This window comes from Theropithecus gelada, chromosome 20, assembly GCF_003255815.1.
Source record: "Theropithecus gelada isolate Dixy chromosome 20, Tgel_1.0, whole genome shotgun sequence".
Classification (NCBI taxonomy): Eukaryota; Metazoa; Chordata; class Mammalia; order Primates; family Cercopithecidae; genus Theropithecus; species Theropithecus gelada.
This window is the reverse complement of record NC_037688.1, coordinates 19,760,857-19,775,433: the sequence shown is the minus strand read 5'-3', so window position 1 is coordinate 19,775,433 and position 14,577 is coordinate 19,760,857. Positions and strand designations below refer to the sequence as shown.

General features: G+C 35.0%; 1 protein-coding gene across 1 annotated transcript in view; it reads left to right on the top strand.

Moving 5' to 3' along the window:
- The window catches only part of CDH8 (cadherin 8), a 383,028-nt gene that overhangs the window by 129,733 nt on the left and 238,718 nt on the right, over positions 1–14,577 (top strand). The window contains exon 3 of the mRNA XM_025370427.1: positions 1,789–2,083. Within this exon, the coding sequence (XP_025226212.1) occupies positions 1,789–2,083 (295 nt within the window). The remainder of the gene's footprint in view (positions 1–1,788; positions 2,084–14,577) is intronic.

Sequence of the window (14,577 nt, the reverse complement as noted above, 5' to 3'; positions counted from 1 at the left end):
ACACAAGGGAGCATTAAAACATAAAATTGTAATACCATTTAATAATCAGAGGCTATTGGTAATTAGAAGAAAATATGGCACAAGTAAGTTTTAACATAAATAATAATGACACGAAATGCAATAGTTTATTTGTTAATTAACAAAATTTTGTGGGCAAAGATATACATAGTGATCCCTTCTGTGTCTCAAGAACTCTTTGTATGTGAATGGAAACTTCCATGAAGTATATAGTATTCAAATTTTTTAATAAAAATGCTAATAGAAATATTAAAATGCACATAAATTAAAATGATCATAAATTAGGATTAATATCACATTAATGAATTATAATCCCACATTCATTAAGATAAAGTGGCATTTCAATATTTGTTCATGCTAATACATTTTATACAATAAATGAAAGGGATACGTTTTGAGAATCAATAAATATTTGATGTAATTGTATGCTTTAACTTTAAAAAATATGCAAAGGGAAAGTAGGAGATCTAGATGCATTTGGAATCTTTGTTGCTATTTTATGTCTTTTTTATAAGCCTTTCTTTTCACTTATTGAAGGGCTTAATACAATTTAAATTGTCGAAGAAAGTGAAAGAGGCTGTTCTGAATAAAGGGAATCCCAAGAGAATACAGCGTCTTTTGAATTTCTAGGCGTTTCTTTCCACGAGACAGTTTTTTTTTTTGGAACAAATATTTGAAATCTCAGCTGGAACTATATTGGCAATTAAGTAATTGAATTAAACTGAAAATATGTACGTTGAAGTAGTACATTGTAATGGACTTGTCTTTTAAAAATTCAAATCCCCAAATATATATATTATTATTTTATTTTATGTTAGTTTTTTTTTTTTAAACAGGAGAAACACCATGTATAATATCAGAATACTCCTGTCTCCTGCTTGGGAGAAAATTGTCAGAACCTTAAAACCAGGGATTCTGTTTTCCCTGGTACCTACCACAGTGTTTTAGGCAGAGTATTTGCCTGACACACAAATTCAGTAAATATTCATTGCTATGACCAAAAATGGATTTGGGTTCATGGTGAAAAGTTGTCATTTTCTGGGGTGTTCCATTTCTGGAAAAGGTACTCCTATATCCTGGCCTCAGTGTTCTTCTCTATAAAATGGGAATGATTTTCCTGGACTAGAAGAATTGTCCAAACTAAAGGAAAAAAGGCTTTCAAAAATGTAATATCTTAATATCAGTCAATATATTAGAATTACTTTTGTTTTGTATAAATATCACAGGCAGATCTGAATTGAATTCTGAATCTACCTCACTTGAGTCTGTCAAATGTCAACCTTGGAGAGATAAATATGTGCCTTGTTCAGCATCAGTCTTCTCATGTTTCATATGAAACATTCTTAACCCAGTTTTTTAAATAAAAAGGAAATGATTATATGAGAAGTGATTCACCTAGTACTGGGCATACAGATATTGACCCATAAAAAGTAACTAATCATAATAATTTAAATAAATGTAATAGATTGAAAATAAAACATATATTTTTGTATTTTTCTCCTTGACCTTTTTATCATTCTAAAAGCATGTTGTTTTGTACTAAACAGGCCAGAGTACTTTTTAAGGACTGCTCTAACTTATTTAGGTGAATTTCATTATATTTTATTCTTAATTGATATCCGCACAGCTGCATACACTTTGTACAGCTACTATTAGCAGAAATTGATGATGTTGTGTAAAAAGAACCAACTTGATATTCAAAAAGGAGGTAGTTAAAAAAATAACTTTTCAGGTTGCTCTATCACTAACTAATGCCATTTTTCATTTTAGCTACACACAGACCTGGATCCTGGGAGCAAAAAAATCAAGTATATTCTATCAGGTGATGGAGCTGGGACCATCTTTCAAATAAATGATGTAACTGGAGATATCCATGCTATAAAAAGACTTGACCGGGAGGAGAAGGCTGAGTATACCCTAACAGCTCAAGCAGTGGATTGGGAGACAAGCAAACCTCTGGAGCCTCCGTCTGAATTTATTATTAAAGTTCAAGACATCAATGACAACGCACCAGAGTTTCTTAATGGACCCTATCATGCTACTGTACCAGAAATGTCCATTTTGGGTATGTATGCTTCCAATTTCACAGACCTATTAAAAGTCATCTTTAAAATAGCTCCTGGCATCAAGGATCATGTATTGCTGAATAAAAGACATTTATTACCGCCTTATCTCTAATTTGCATTTCCAAATTCCCCTTTTTGGCCTAAGTTCCGCAGCTCAGTAGCTTTGGTCCCTTAGTAATAGGAACTGACGGAAGAGCAAGTTTATTAAAATAGCTTTCCTTACATGACAATACTTCAATAGGCTGAATTTGTATTCCTCTCATAGACTTGTAGTTTGAGTATTGTTACTGAGGCGGATTTATCAAGATTTGTTCTAACATGCCAAGCTAATCCTGTTGATATTTGCTTGATGTTTAATTATTTGTTTGTGTATATTCACATGCAGATGCAGCACACAGAGAAATAGAAAGTCATCTAGGCCTGTCGTCAGCCAGATACTAGGTTGCTCTGGTGGTTTGTGTCTAGGGTGGATTAGGCAGTCACGATTACCAAGGGCCTCTGTATTTGTGTCCATCTTAACTTTTTTTTTTTTTTTTTTTGAGATGGAGTCTCGCTCTGTCACCCAGGCTGGAGTGCAGTGGCGCGATCTTGGCTCACTGCAAGCTCCGCTTCCCGGGTTCACGCCATTCTCCTGCCTCAGTCTCCTGAGTAGCTGGGACTACAGTTGCCCGCCACCACGCCCGGCTAATTTTTTGTATTTTTAGTAGAGACGGGGTTTCACCGTGGTCTCGATCTCCTGACCTTGTGATCCGCCCGCCATGGCCTCCCAAAGTGCTGGGATTACAGGCGTGAGCCACCGCGCCCGGCCCCATCTTAACATTTTTTAGGAGTGACTGCTAGTACCATTGACCCACTCTCAATTTTTCTGAGCCATTGAAGAACCCATTACATATTACAGAGCAATCTGTATTTCAAACATGATTTTATTCTTGTTTCTTCCTCTTTGGATCTGCTTATCTATCCATAAACCTAGCCTTGATGATAAGAAACCCCTCAATCTAGATATTCTATAATAAAAGGAAGGATTTTAGAGCTTTTCCTTGTATGATAAAAGTAGTAGGCAGAATCTAAAGTTCAAAGTATAAGATTACAATAGCCATTTTTTAAAAATGTGTAATGCATATACAAGTTTGTTTCAAATTGCATTTAAGACAGCCTATAAGGATGCACGCTATGTAGTAAAGTCACATAGGTTTGAAGCAGATGAACAAGATAAAACAAATAAACACAGGTAGAGATAAATTGGAAGCCAGAATTTGGTGAATACGGACATGTATATTCATTATTTAAAGCCCCCAAATTTAGGATTAAAGGAACTGCGAGAAAAAATAAAAAAGGAAATCTGATCAAGAACCCTGTTCACAAGTTTTATAAAATCAAATTGCTCAAGAAAATTGCAAATAAATAAAGATATGAACACCAGAGGAAGTATACAGACATATAGTGTCTTCAATAACATCTTCACTTTAGACTCAAATAAAGGCCAAGTATTGATTGTGGTTTCCAAGGCTAAATTGGGTGACCATTATCAGGTATAGCACAGAATGTCCTTACCTCCCAAATGTGGTCCTGATATTTTAATTTAGCAATCCAGTGACATACTCGTGTGTGTGTGTGTGTGTGTGTGTGTGTCTTTATAACATTACTGATGGAAATTAGTTGGAATTTAAATTTCAAATAAAGAAAAACCTTTTGTAGAATAAATGACTTAATTTGCAAGTAAGTTATTCTCATGCATTTCTGAGAAAGAGAATATACTAGTTGCTCTCCTTGACTTGATGTGTTTTATGTTTGAATGACTTTCTCTTATTTTGTTGTGTACTCTTTAAGGTTATTTTGTTCCTCAGAGTTCTTTTTTCTTCCCCTACTACCTTGTGCTATCCCTCTTCCTCTTTCTCACCCTTCTCCATTAGTTCTCCTCCTTCATCTTCTCCTCCTCGTGTTTCTTCTTCTCTTTATCCCCTTGCCATCTCCTTTTCTCTCTCCTTCCCTCCATTGTCTTTCACGGTCACCCCTGTATCTTCAGCCGTTTGTTTAATGTGGCTGGCTGTAAAAATTATATGCCTTGCCCCATTGTTCTGCTTAAGCTGTTAATCCACATTGTCAATTGCTTTATGAACATTATCATCTGGATATTTCAAAGGCAACTCAAATTTCGCATTAAAAATCAAACTATGTACATGGATAAAGCTGGAAACCATCATCCTCAGCAAACTAACACAGGAACAGAAACCCAAACATCGTATGTTCTCACTCATAGTGGGAGTTGAACAATGAGAACACATGGACACAGGGAAGGGAATATCACACACCGGGGCCTGTCAGGTTGTGGGGACTTAGGGGAGGAATAGCACTGGGATAAATACCTAATGTAGATGATTGATTGATGGGTGCAGCAAACCACCATAGCACATGTATACCTATGTAACAAATCTGCACATTCTGCACATGTATCCCAGAACTTAAAGTATAATTTTAAGAAATACATAGAAAAAATGACTGGACAGAATATCCCAGAATGACATTGCAGTCACTTTTGGGTAGAAAAAAAAAATCAGACTTAATTCCTTTCATGAAATTTTTTTTGTCTGTTTTCTGACTTCTTTGACTTTATCAGTGAGTCCAATGCTCTCTAAAATCTCATGTAAAACATGCAAGTGATACTGTTGAATCTGTTTTTACTCATTAAGCCTCACCAGTAGCCTGTCCATTTAATCCCTAATTCCAGCCACTACTGACTGCTGTGTAATCCTGATGCATCGTCCCATTCCTTTCTTTTGACCACTCTCCAAAATCATATCTTAATGACCCTCACTGGATTATTGATGATCTCAGAAATTTTCCAAATAGTGTGCTGGATTCCAACCATGTTATTTCTTAGCTGACATATGTATTTATCCCAGAGGAAAAAATATCCCTTACATTTTATTGGTGTTCAGCTACTTACCCAGGGGGACTTTTCATGGTCTGGCTTCATTTCATTCTTTTCTTACCTACCTACAATATGACTTGGGTCATATCGTATTGCTGACTTTGGTTGGCAGCAAATCACAAGTGATTTCAGGTCTTCATTTATTACTCATATATTTCTTCTGCCAAGACTCCACTTTATCTAACTCTTGTGAAAGGAGCTCTATTTTTTTTTTCCTTCTTATCAAAATTACTTATTTTACTTATTTATTTATTTTTTTTGAGATGGAGTCTCATTCTGTTTCCCAGGCTGGAGTGCAATGGCACGATCTTTGCTCACTGCAAACTCCGCCTCCCTGGTTCACACAATTCTCCTGCCTCAGCCTCCTGAGTAGCTGGGATTACAGGAACATGTCACCATGCCTGGCTAATTTTTGTATTTTAAGTAGAGACATGGTTTCACCATGTTGGTCAGGCTGGTCTTGAACTCCTGACCTCGTGATCTGCCCCCTTCAGCTTCCCAAAGTGCTAGGATTACAGTTGTGAACCACTGTGCCCGGCCCAAAATTGTTTCTTTATGGCTGGCTGGAATGACACTTTTCCTAGGAAAACTTCTGTGTTTTTCGCTCAGAAAGTTATCTTTCTACCATCACTACCCCCACACACACATAAAAAACACATAAACAAGCAAAAACACCTCCATCTTTTCACTTCGTTTGGCTTCTGACTTACAAACAGGAACTGAGAAACTATATATTTTTCTCTTTTTTTCATGTTGTTTGGTCATTTCATTTAGGCCGGATGACTTTCTAATTCATCCTTTCATGTAGATTAGCGTAAGATGGTTTTAATGAATGATTGCTGCCCACAAAACATACAGCACACTTTATCTTAATTGTTAATAAACGTCGAATAGAGAAGCTGTTATTTTTGCCTCATTATGATTTCTACATCTTCATGCCAAGCCTATATCTATTGATTGTAAGTGTGTCAGAGGCTCTGTTTTCTGTGTATGTAAGTCATGTGTCTGATTAATATGTTGAGAAAGAAAACTGCAGAAACATCTGCAAACATCAAGTCCATTTTCAGATAAGAAAAGGATTTAAAATATATTACTAGCAGCCAGCATGGTGAAACCCTGTCCCTACTAAAAATACAAAAATTAGCTCGGTGTGGTGGCATGTGCCTGTAATCCTAGCTACTCGGGAGGCTGAGACGGGGATTCACTTGAACCTGGCAGGTGGAGGTTGCAGTGAGCGGAGATCGTGCCACTGCACTCCAGCCTGGGTGACAGTGTGAGACTCCGTCTCAAAAAATAAATAAATACATAAATATGTATATAAAATTAGCTATATAATGAAGTGCCTATGTGCACTTGTAAATACATACATACTTGTATATATCTCTCCATCTAAAATGTTTTTGCTAATAGACATTTAAATAATCCACACTAACATATATGTATTGTATATAGAATTCATACAGTTATGTGTGTTGTATATGATACATATAATATATAAAGATATATATACATATATAATATATAAAGATATGTGATACATATATAATATATAAAGATATGTGATACATATATCATATATAAAGATATATGATACATATATAAAGAGATATAAAGATATATGATATGTGTATCATATATATGATACATATATAAGGATATTTTATATACATATATGTATATATATTTTTAGCCTGTGACATGTCTTCCAAAAACCACAGGGGATGTGCTGAAGTTTCCGGTGTGAGTTTGAATCCTGGTTCTGTCCCTTATTATCAGGTTGACTATGAAGTTTAGGGAGGTTAAATTATTGCCATTTTCTTTAGCTACAAAGCAAGGATAATAATTTTTATGTTTCTTTCATTGTGTGGGACTTGCATGACAAAGTACAATGTAAAGGTATGCCAAAAAGTAAATAAGTGTTCCACAATTGGTTGTTGTTTATGGCTTTAAAATTATTTTTATTAACCTGTTTCCCACCTTACCTTTGGACCTTTCTTTATATATCGATTTGATTCATTGGATGTCTAGTGTCTGTGTGATTACAACCTCTCTGGCTAAAGGAAGCAGAGGCGGCTGCACTATTTTATTGTGAAGTGTGAATTATTCCCTTCATTTCTCATGAAGGTGAATATCTGAAAGAAGGTCAGCTACTATCTCTTTTTTCTCCCCCTTACCACTGTTCTTCCTTAGCCTGTCTCTTCCCTCCCCTCCTTCCTTCTTTCATTTTTCTTCCTTTGCTGTGCCAGAAATGCCAGCACGTGCACCTGTATGCCCCGAGGAATGCCAGCAAATGCTGAGGGATTTCATTGTGCAGAAAGTGAAGAATACAGTTCTAATTGAGAAATTTACCAATATTAAATTGAAATGAATGTGATGTTCAAGAACTGTCTTCCAGTTGACAGGCTGTCAAGACAAAACACACATATATATTTGCCCAAATGGCAGCCAAATTATTTTAGAAATATCTTATTTGGAAGCTGGAGACACAGTTCTTTTTTATTCTACTGTGAATTTCATGACTTGATGAGAATTCAGTTTTGTAGCAATACTGCATAAATAGAGGTATGTGAGCTTGTCTGATTTTAACTGTGGATCCCAAACTAGCGTTGCTGAAGTTGGTTTTTCAATGCAAATGCTCTACCTTTAGTAAGTTCTAGACATTTTAAATATATATTTTGATTGTTTTTGTGTATTGGGGTCAAGTGTATTTTAATCCTGATTGTTCCCTAAACCTGAGTTTGAGTAAAACGAAGTTTTTGTTTGACTTTGACTTAGATTTGCAGGTTATTTGGCTCCAAATCTGACTTCTTGTGTAAATGGCATAACCCATCTAAGCCTGACTTTCTCTGTCTCTATAATGTATACAATAATCCCTGCTCCAAAGTATGTTTGGAGGAATTCAATAATTATATTTAACGTGCTACCTACTTGGCTTTTAGTTTCTTCACAACCATTCGTTTGTGACTTACTTCTACCAGTATGATTCAATAAATTGCCTGTATAATATGAATACGTTGGTTAAGGAAAAATTGCTTGACAAGACCTAACTTTATATTTCAAAATGCATATGTTGGAATGAATCCTATTTTACTCAAAAGCGTATTAGTGAAGGTTGAAATAAAGGGATGAGAAAGAGAGTAGTGTTTAAGTTGGTAGACATTATTGCATTTGTCGTGTGCACAGATATATAAAACATGACATTTGGGGTATTCTTAGTTTTCTCTGAGGTCCAGGGCTCCTGTAATGATGACCAATAAGTACGGAGAAGTTACTATATGCCAGAAGCTGTGTTAAATGCTTCTAATATACACAACAATACTATTATGTTAATATCGATATTAGTTTTTCTATTCATTATTTTTCATCAGAAAATTAGGGAAAATACTACATAATATAAAGTCAGATATTAAGTGGTTGAACTGAAATTTAAAACCAGACATCTGGTTCTACCTCCCATGGGCTTAACCAGTATGCTCTACTGATCTTTGATTATATCTCTAGATAATTCTGTTTATAAGAGCATTATGATTCTGCAGCATATTTATAGTAGTTAATGTTTTTCCAAGGTGGAAGAACTCTTGAGGTCAGCCTACTTTGCAAATTAAATTGAAGTACTGAGAGGAGAATTGGATAGGAAGTTTGAGAGAGGTATTATATACTTTTCAATACAGGAAGATGAGCACTTAAAAATGTCAGAATTATATATCACATAGAAATTAAAATAACAATAAAATTAACGAAGAGCTACGTGATAATTACTGCTAAATATATTAAAGATAAAGACTAACAAGAGTAAGTTGAATGGACTCTGGGTTTCTTGGTGGCAAATGCAAAAGAGGAATGCATGCAATACCAAAAAAAATTAATTGAAATATCAGAAGAAGGTCAAGAAAATGACTGGTAAATTTATAGCTGAAAAAGGCAAATCTCAGTCTTTTCCAAGGCAGTTTCACTGAGGAGGTTATAGAAGTCAGTATATGATGGGCAAGTCTCCTTGAACAACAACCTCTTAATTTCATGTGAAAATTATTAAATAATTTCAGTCTTTCTCCTTGTGTGAACTATGGCTATGTTTTCCTCTTCTGGAGGAAGGCTCATAGAAAACACATCCTATTTCTCTTGTGCTATTTTGTTATCTTTGATTTAGAATACATTTAATCTTAGAGGAAAGATGCAAATGTTGTACAATTGTATTGTTTCTGAACTGTTTGAGAGTAAATTGTTGACATTTTGACCCATCACCTAAGTAGTCTTCCTGTATGAATGTTCTTCTAAGCCAACAAAATAGAATTGTCAAAATTAGGAAATTAATCTTGACACACCATTGATATCAAATACACAGACCTCATCAGATGAAACCGCAGCTGTCCCAATAATGTGCATTTTAGTAGAAGTATCATATCTAGAACCAGACTAACACAGGACTCCTTCAATCTGGAAGGGCTCTGCAGTCTTCTTCACGTACGACTTTCACACCTGACCATGGGACAATTATTTTATAGAATTTCTTAAGATTTGTCTGATGTTTCCTTAGGATTAGATACAGAATATGCATTTTTGCCAAGACTATCACAGATAATGCCTTACTAATTTGTATTAGGTGGTACGTGATTTTGATTTATTCCATAATTGGTGACAATAATTTTGATCACTTTATGAAGGAAGTGTTTGCCCTGCCTCTCCATCGTAGTTTTTGTTTTCTCTTTGCACTTAACACTTTATGAAGAAATACCTAGAGACTATGTAAGTATCTTATTCCTCATGAAAGTATTAACCCAAAATTTTAACATCCATTGAAGTTTCTTGGCTGAATTAATGATTACTATGGGAGCTGCCGAGTGGTGATTTTCTTAATTCCATCATTCTATTTACAGTCATTGGTTAGCATTCTTCTGCAAGTAAAATTTTCTCTTCACATTACTTTGCTTGCATATTTATTTACATTAGCTTTGACTTTTAGATTTCCATTTTATTTAATGAGTTATAACAGGTTGAGTTATTTATCCTGATGCTCAGATTATCTGACACTTGGCCATGATGTGGCCTTGGGGCTGAGTTTTGTGTCCTACTGACATGCCTCCATCATTCTTTGGGTGCATTCTCACCTTTTGGCCCAACACACTGTTTGAGGCTCATTTTGTACTTTTTCTGGCCCAGCCCTAGAATGAGCCATTTACACACAAAAAATCTGGTTCCATTTAAAGGAGAATTGTATTTACATGTGAAAGTATGGACATTAGTTGTGTTCATTGTTATTAGGATGTTAGTGTTCCCAAGCCTTCTCAGTGGACAGGGCTGAACTAAGGAATGTTTGGGAGAATGTACAAACACACACACACACACACACACACACACACACAAAATATGCCAGAAGCTGTGTTAAATGCTTCTAATATACACAACAATACTATTATGTTAGTACCGATATTAGTTTTTCTATTCTTCATTATTTTTAATCAGAAAATTAGGGAAAATACTACATAACATAAAGTCAGATATTAAGTGGTTGAACTGAAATTTAAAACCAGACATCTGGTTCTACCTCCCATGGGCTTAACCAGTATGCTCTACTGATCTTTGATGTGTCTCTAGATAATTCTGTTTATAAGAGCATTGTGACACACACACACATATCTACCTGTACTGGGTTGGATAGCATTCCCCAAAACTTCATGTCCATTCAGAACCTTAGAGTATGACCTTATTTAGAAACAGCGTTTTTGCAGATGCCATTAGTTAAATTGAGGTCATACTGGATTTGACTGGGCCCTAAGTCCAATAATCGGTGTCCATCTAAAAAGGCCATGGAAAGATACAGACTCACACAGGGAAGAGGGTTGTTTGAGGACAGAGGCAGAGATTGGAGTTTTGCCGCCACAGCCAGGAAGAACCAGGAGCCACACGTAGCTGGAAAGGGCCTAGAAGGATCCTTAAGGGTGGAACTGGTGTTGGATCTGACAACATCTTGATTTTGGACTCCAGACTTCTGAGAGAGTAAACTCCTGTTGTAAGCAGCTCCATTTTTGGTAATTTGTCATGGCAGCCCAAGGAAACTAACATGCTATATATCTCTCCATTGAAAACTACAAGTTCAGCTCTATAACTGCATTCTAAAATGACACCTCAGGCTTCATTTTCATTTTTTCCCCTTCTTTAACAGTGAGGAATATATCTCTTTATTTTTGATATAGTTGTAAGTTAGTTCACCGCTTATCCTTGCAGTAACTTATCTCCATTTACTGTCTCACCCATTCCCTTACTCCCCGACACAAGTATTTATCACTGTCCCAGTCTTCCTCTACCTCCTGTCCTTATGTGGTATCCCAACTTGCCCAGTCAGCCACACCTTATAGCAGCAGGTGTTCAGGCAGAAGGCAGAAGTTAAGAATGGAGACAGGAAACTCCATAATACTCCGTATTTTTATTTGTCTGTATATTTCAACTGTTTCTTATATCATAATAGATCAGTGGCAACATTTTGCGATCTGTATTCAAAACTGGTTTAGTGCAAAAAAAAGTACAAATGTATTTGATAAACACCAAATTAAAGAGAGTGAAACTGCTTTTGCTGTTTCAGTCTCTAAAGTATAACCGTATATCATAATTTGATAAATTCATATAATATACTCTTTTGGAGATTTAGACATATTGTATGCTCTTTTGGAAATTCATATTCATTTATATGACCCCAGAAACTATTTTTTCAAAAGTATCCTGCAGGCATTACAGAGTTTTACTCCACAAAAGCTCTAGAGACACATATCTAACGAGAACACATTTTTGGTTTTATGAAAGGCCACATGTTAATTTAGCATGCAGCTAAATAGTAAAATTTGCAGTTTCTAAAAAGTGAATTGTAAATTATGATGACTACAGCTTACATGAATTAGCTTGTTATTCTTGTCATTGCCCAGTACATATTTTATCCTCCAAAATAAAGAATATTTCTGAAGTAATAATTAAAGAGGCTCATTTTCATATTTTTTATTATTAAAGAAACAATTTGTGTCACATAGCCTTAAAAGATCAAAGGATGTACATACTGACAAACTGTCTTCAACCTCACACATTTCTTTTTTATAATTTATAGGTTGTGTCTTTCTTTCTCCCTCTCAGCTAGATTTTAAAAGAATTTGGCAGCACATCTCTATTTTTAAAGGAAAGATGCAAAGTGGGAAAGGGGAAAAGCATATCTTGATGGATTTGATTATATTTTTTCTTGTTTCATTCAGAGTGATGAACAAAATTGAAATTCTTTAGGAAAACATGGGTGGGAAATCATGAGGATTGAAATAAACACTTTCAAAAGAAATCTAGCTGTTCTACCTGATATGAATGACTAAGGCAGCTGTGGTTCCAAAACTCTACAATGGGATGAGGAGTCTGTAGTTTCTGTTCTGCTTGAAGAAGCTAAACTTCTGTTAGAGATATGTAGGCAGTTGATGTAATCAGTGAATCTTTTTTTTTTTTTTTTTAACTTTATAATGAAAGTGAAGCAGTGGCTTCTAATATGTGATTTTTTGTGCTATTCAGAGGTCTTCCTAAATTGTCTATGGTTTAGAAATTACCAGATTGGTTACAGTTAATTATTAGGGGTACCTAAAATGCACTAGTCTTCCAAGAAGCATTGAGTTATTCCTACATCATGGCTGAGAACAAGCTTTGCAAACAACAATGACAATATAAACAAGGTTTATTTGAGTAACTTTTGTGATGGAGGAGCTCCTTCATTGGATTTTATTTTAACTTTTGCTCATTTGTACTCCCTAAGTTATAATATTATGTTTTATTAAGGAATTAATTTATAACAGAAAAATACAATTAATCAATTTTATTGCCCTGTATGGGCTGCCAACTGTTTTTGGGACCTTACGTTGATAATCTCGCATCCCTGATCTCTTCAATTTAAAAGTATTTGGTCCAAACCTCAAACTTATATATTATATGTATAAAATATATATATAAAGCTATACTGACAAATGTAGAATAGCATAGGGAAGTTTATTATAATCTTATAGAAGCATCACTTTCAGTCATTTTGAAAACAGTTAAAATTATAGAACTGTTTGCCATAGGGCTGTCTCAGCTGTCTCAGATTCACCCTGTCTGGGGTCCCATTATCAACATAAGCTGGGTGTTTTCAGCGGACTCTTCTTTTACAATTGGTCTATGGACTTAGGAATTTCAAGTATAAATCAGAAAATCTTTGAATTATTTCTAGAAGATGAATTCTCAATCACCATCCGATAAAAATTCCTCAGAATGACATAAATCATAAGAAAATGTGATGAAAAACTTCATTTGATTTTACAAGGGGTAATATTGGTATCATTTTTGTTATATACAATAGAATATTACATAAAATATATTTGAACAATTTACAAAAATGCCTGAAATTTGAACCTACTGAAACTAAATTTAACAATCTCTTCCTCTTACCCCACCCTCAAAGGTAAACAATGTGTCACTCCTGGTGGATTGTGATTTGTTGCCTTGATTTGATTTAGAAACCTATATTTCTTAGTCATAGGCACTGATAATTTGAATTGGTGTTTCAGATGATTAAAATTAAAGAATTGGCTCAGCACTAACAATGTCTAAGTGAAGAGGCAACACTGATGATGTATCTTGATCTGTGTCTTTAAACTAGTGTCTTTAAACCAATTTATCTATATACCCATGAACCAATAGCTCCCAGGCCTGTTCACAGCAGTAGCTAATGCTGAAGTTTGATTTCCCTTTTAATTTTTTCCTGTTATATCTCTGTGCTTGCTAATTGGAATTATCTTAAACTCAATTTGATTATCCTAACGTTGTCTCTTTGTGTTCTTCAGAAATACATTTTCTACTCACTGACATCTTGGCTCTTGCTATTTCTAAATACATTGGTTTTCCTCTCTGAAAACTGCACCCTACTCTTCTGTTTTCGGAGATATATTTTATGGCCAGCATTTCAACCAAGCCTTCCCTGAGTCCTCCTGAAGAAAATAACACATCAACCACTTTCTATTCAAGTAATGTTCTGGTACTTGAAATGTTGAAAAGTGTTTTCAAATCAGTCAATCTGCACTTATCATAAGAAAAATCAAAACACTCAAGAAAAACTTTGTATTACAGATAGAGGATTGAGGAAACCAGATAAATGTCTACCTAGACAACCCCATGATACTGTTTTCTTTCTTGCCTCTTTTTGCCCTCAGATGGGAATTAATATTTCAGGATTCAACATACTTATTGATCCCAGAAGATAAAAAGGCAAATCTTCCTATTTATTCAAGCCATATATGTGCTTAGAGTTCTGTAAATCAGAACGAACACCCATAGTATAAATTGTTATTACATAACCATTCTAGGAAATCATATATTAAAGGGGATTGGCAAGTAAACCTCACAGAGTTCAGCCTTTGTCCACATTCGCTGGTCAGAGAAATGTATTAACTGCATGTCAGGGCAGCTCCGAAACATATATTTGTGAAATTCTGAAGACTTGCCTGAAAATGAATGTGGGACACTTTTGTCAATATATTTTTGGTATATGCCTCGCTTTCCCAGAACCTTGTC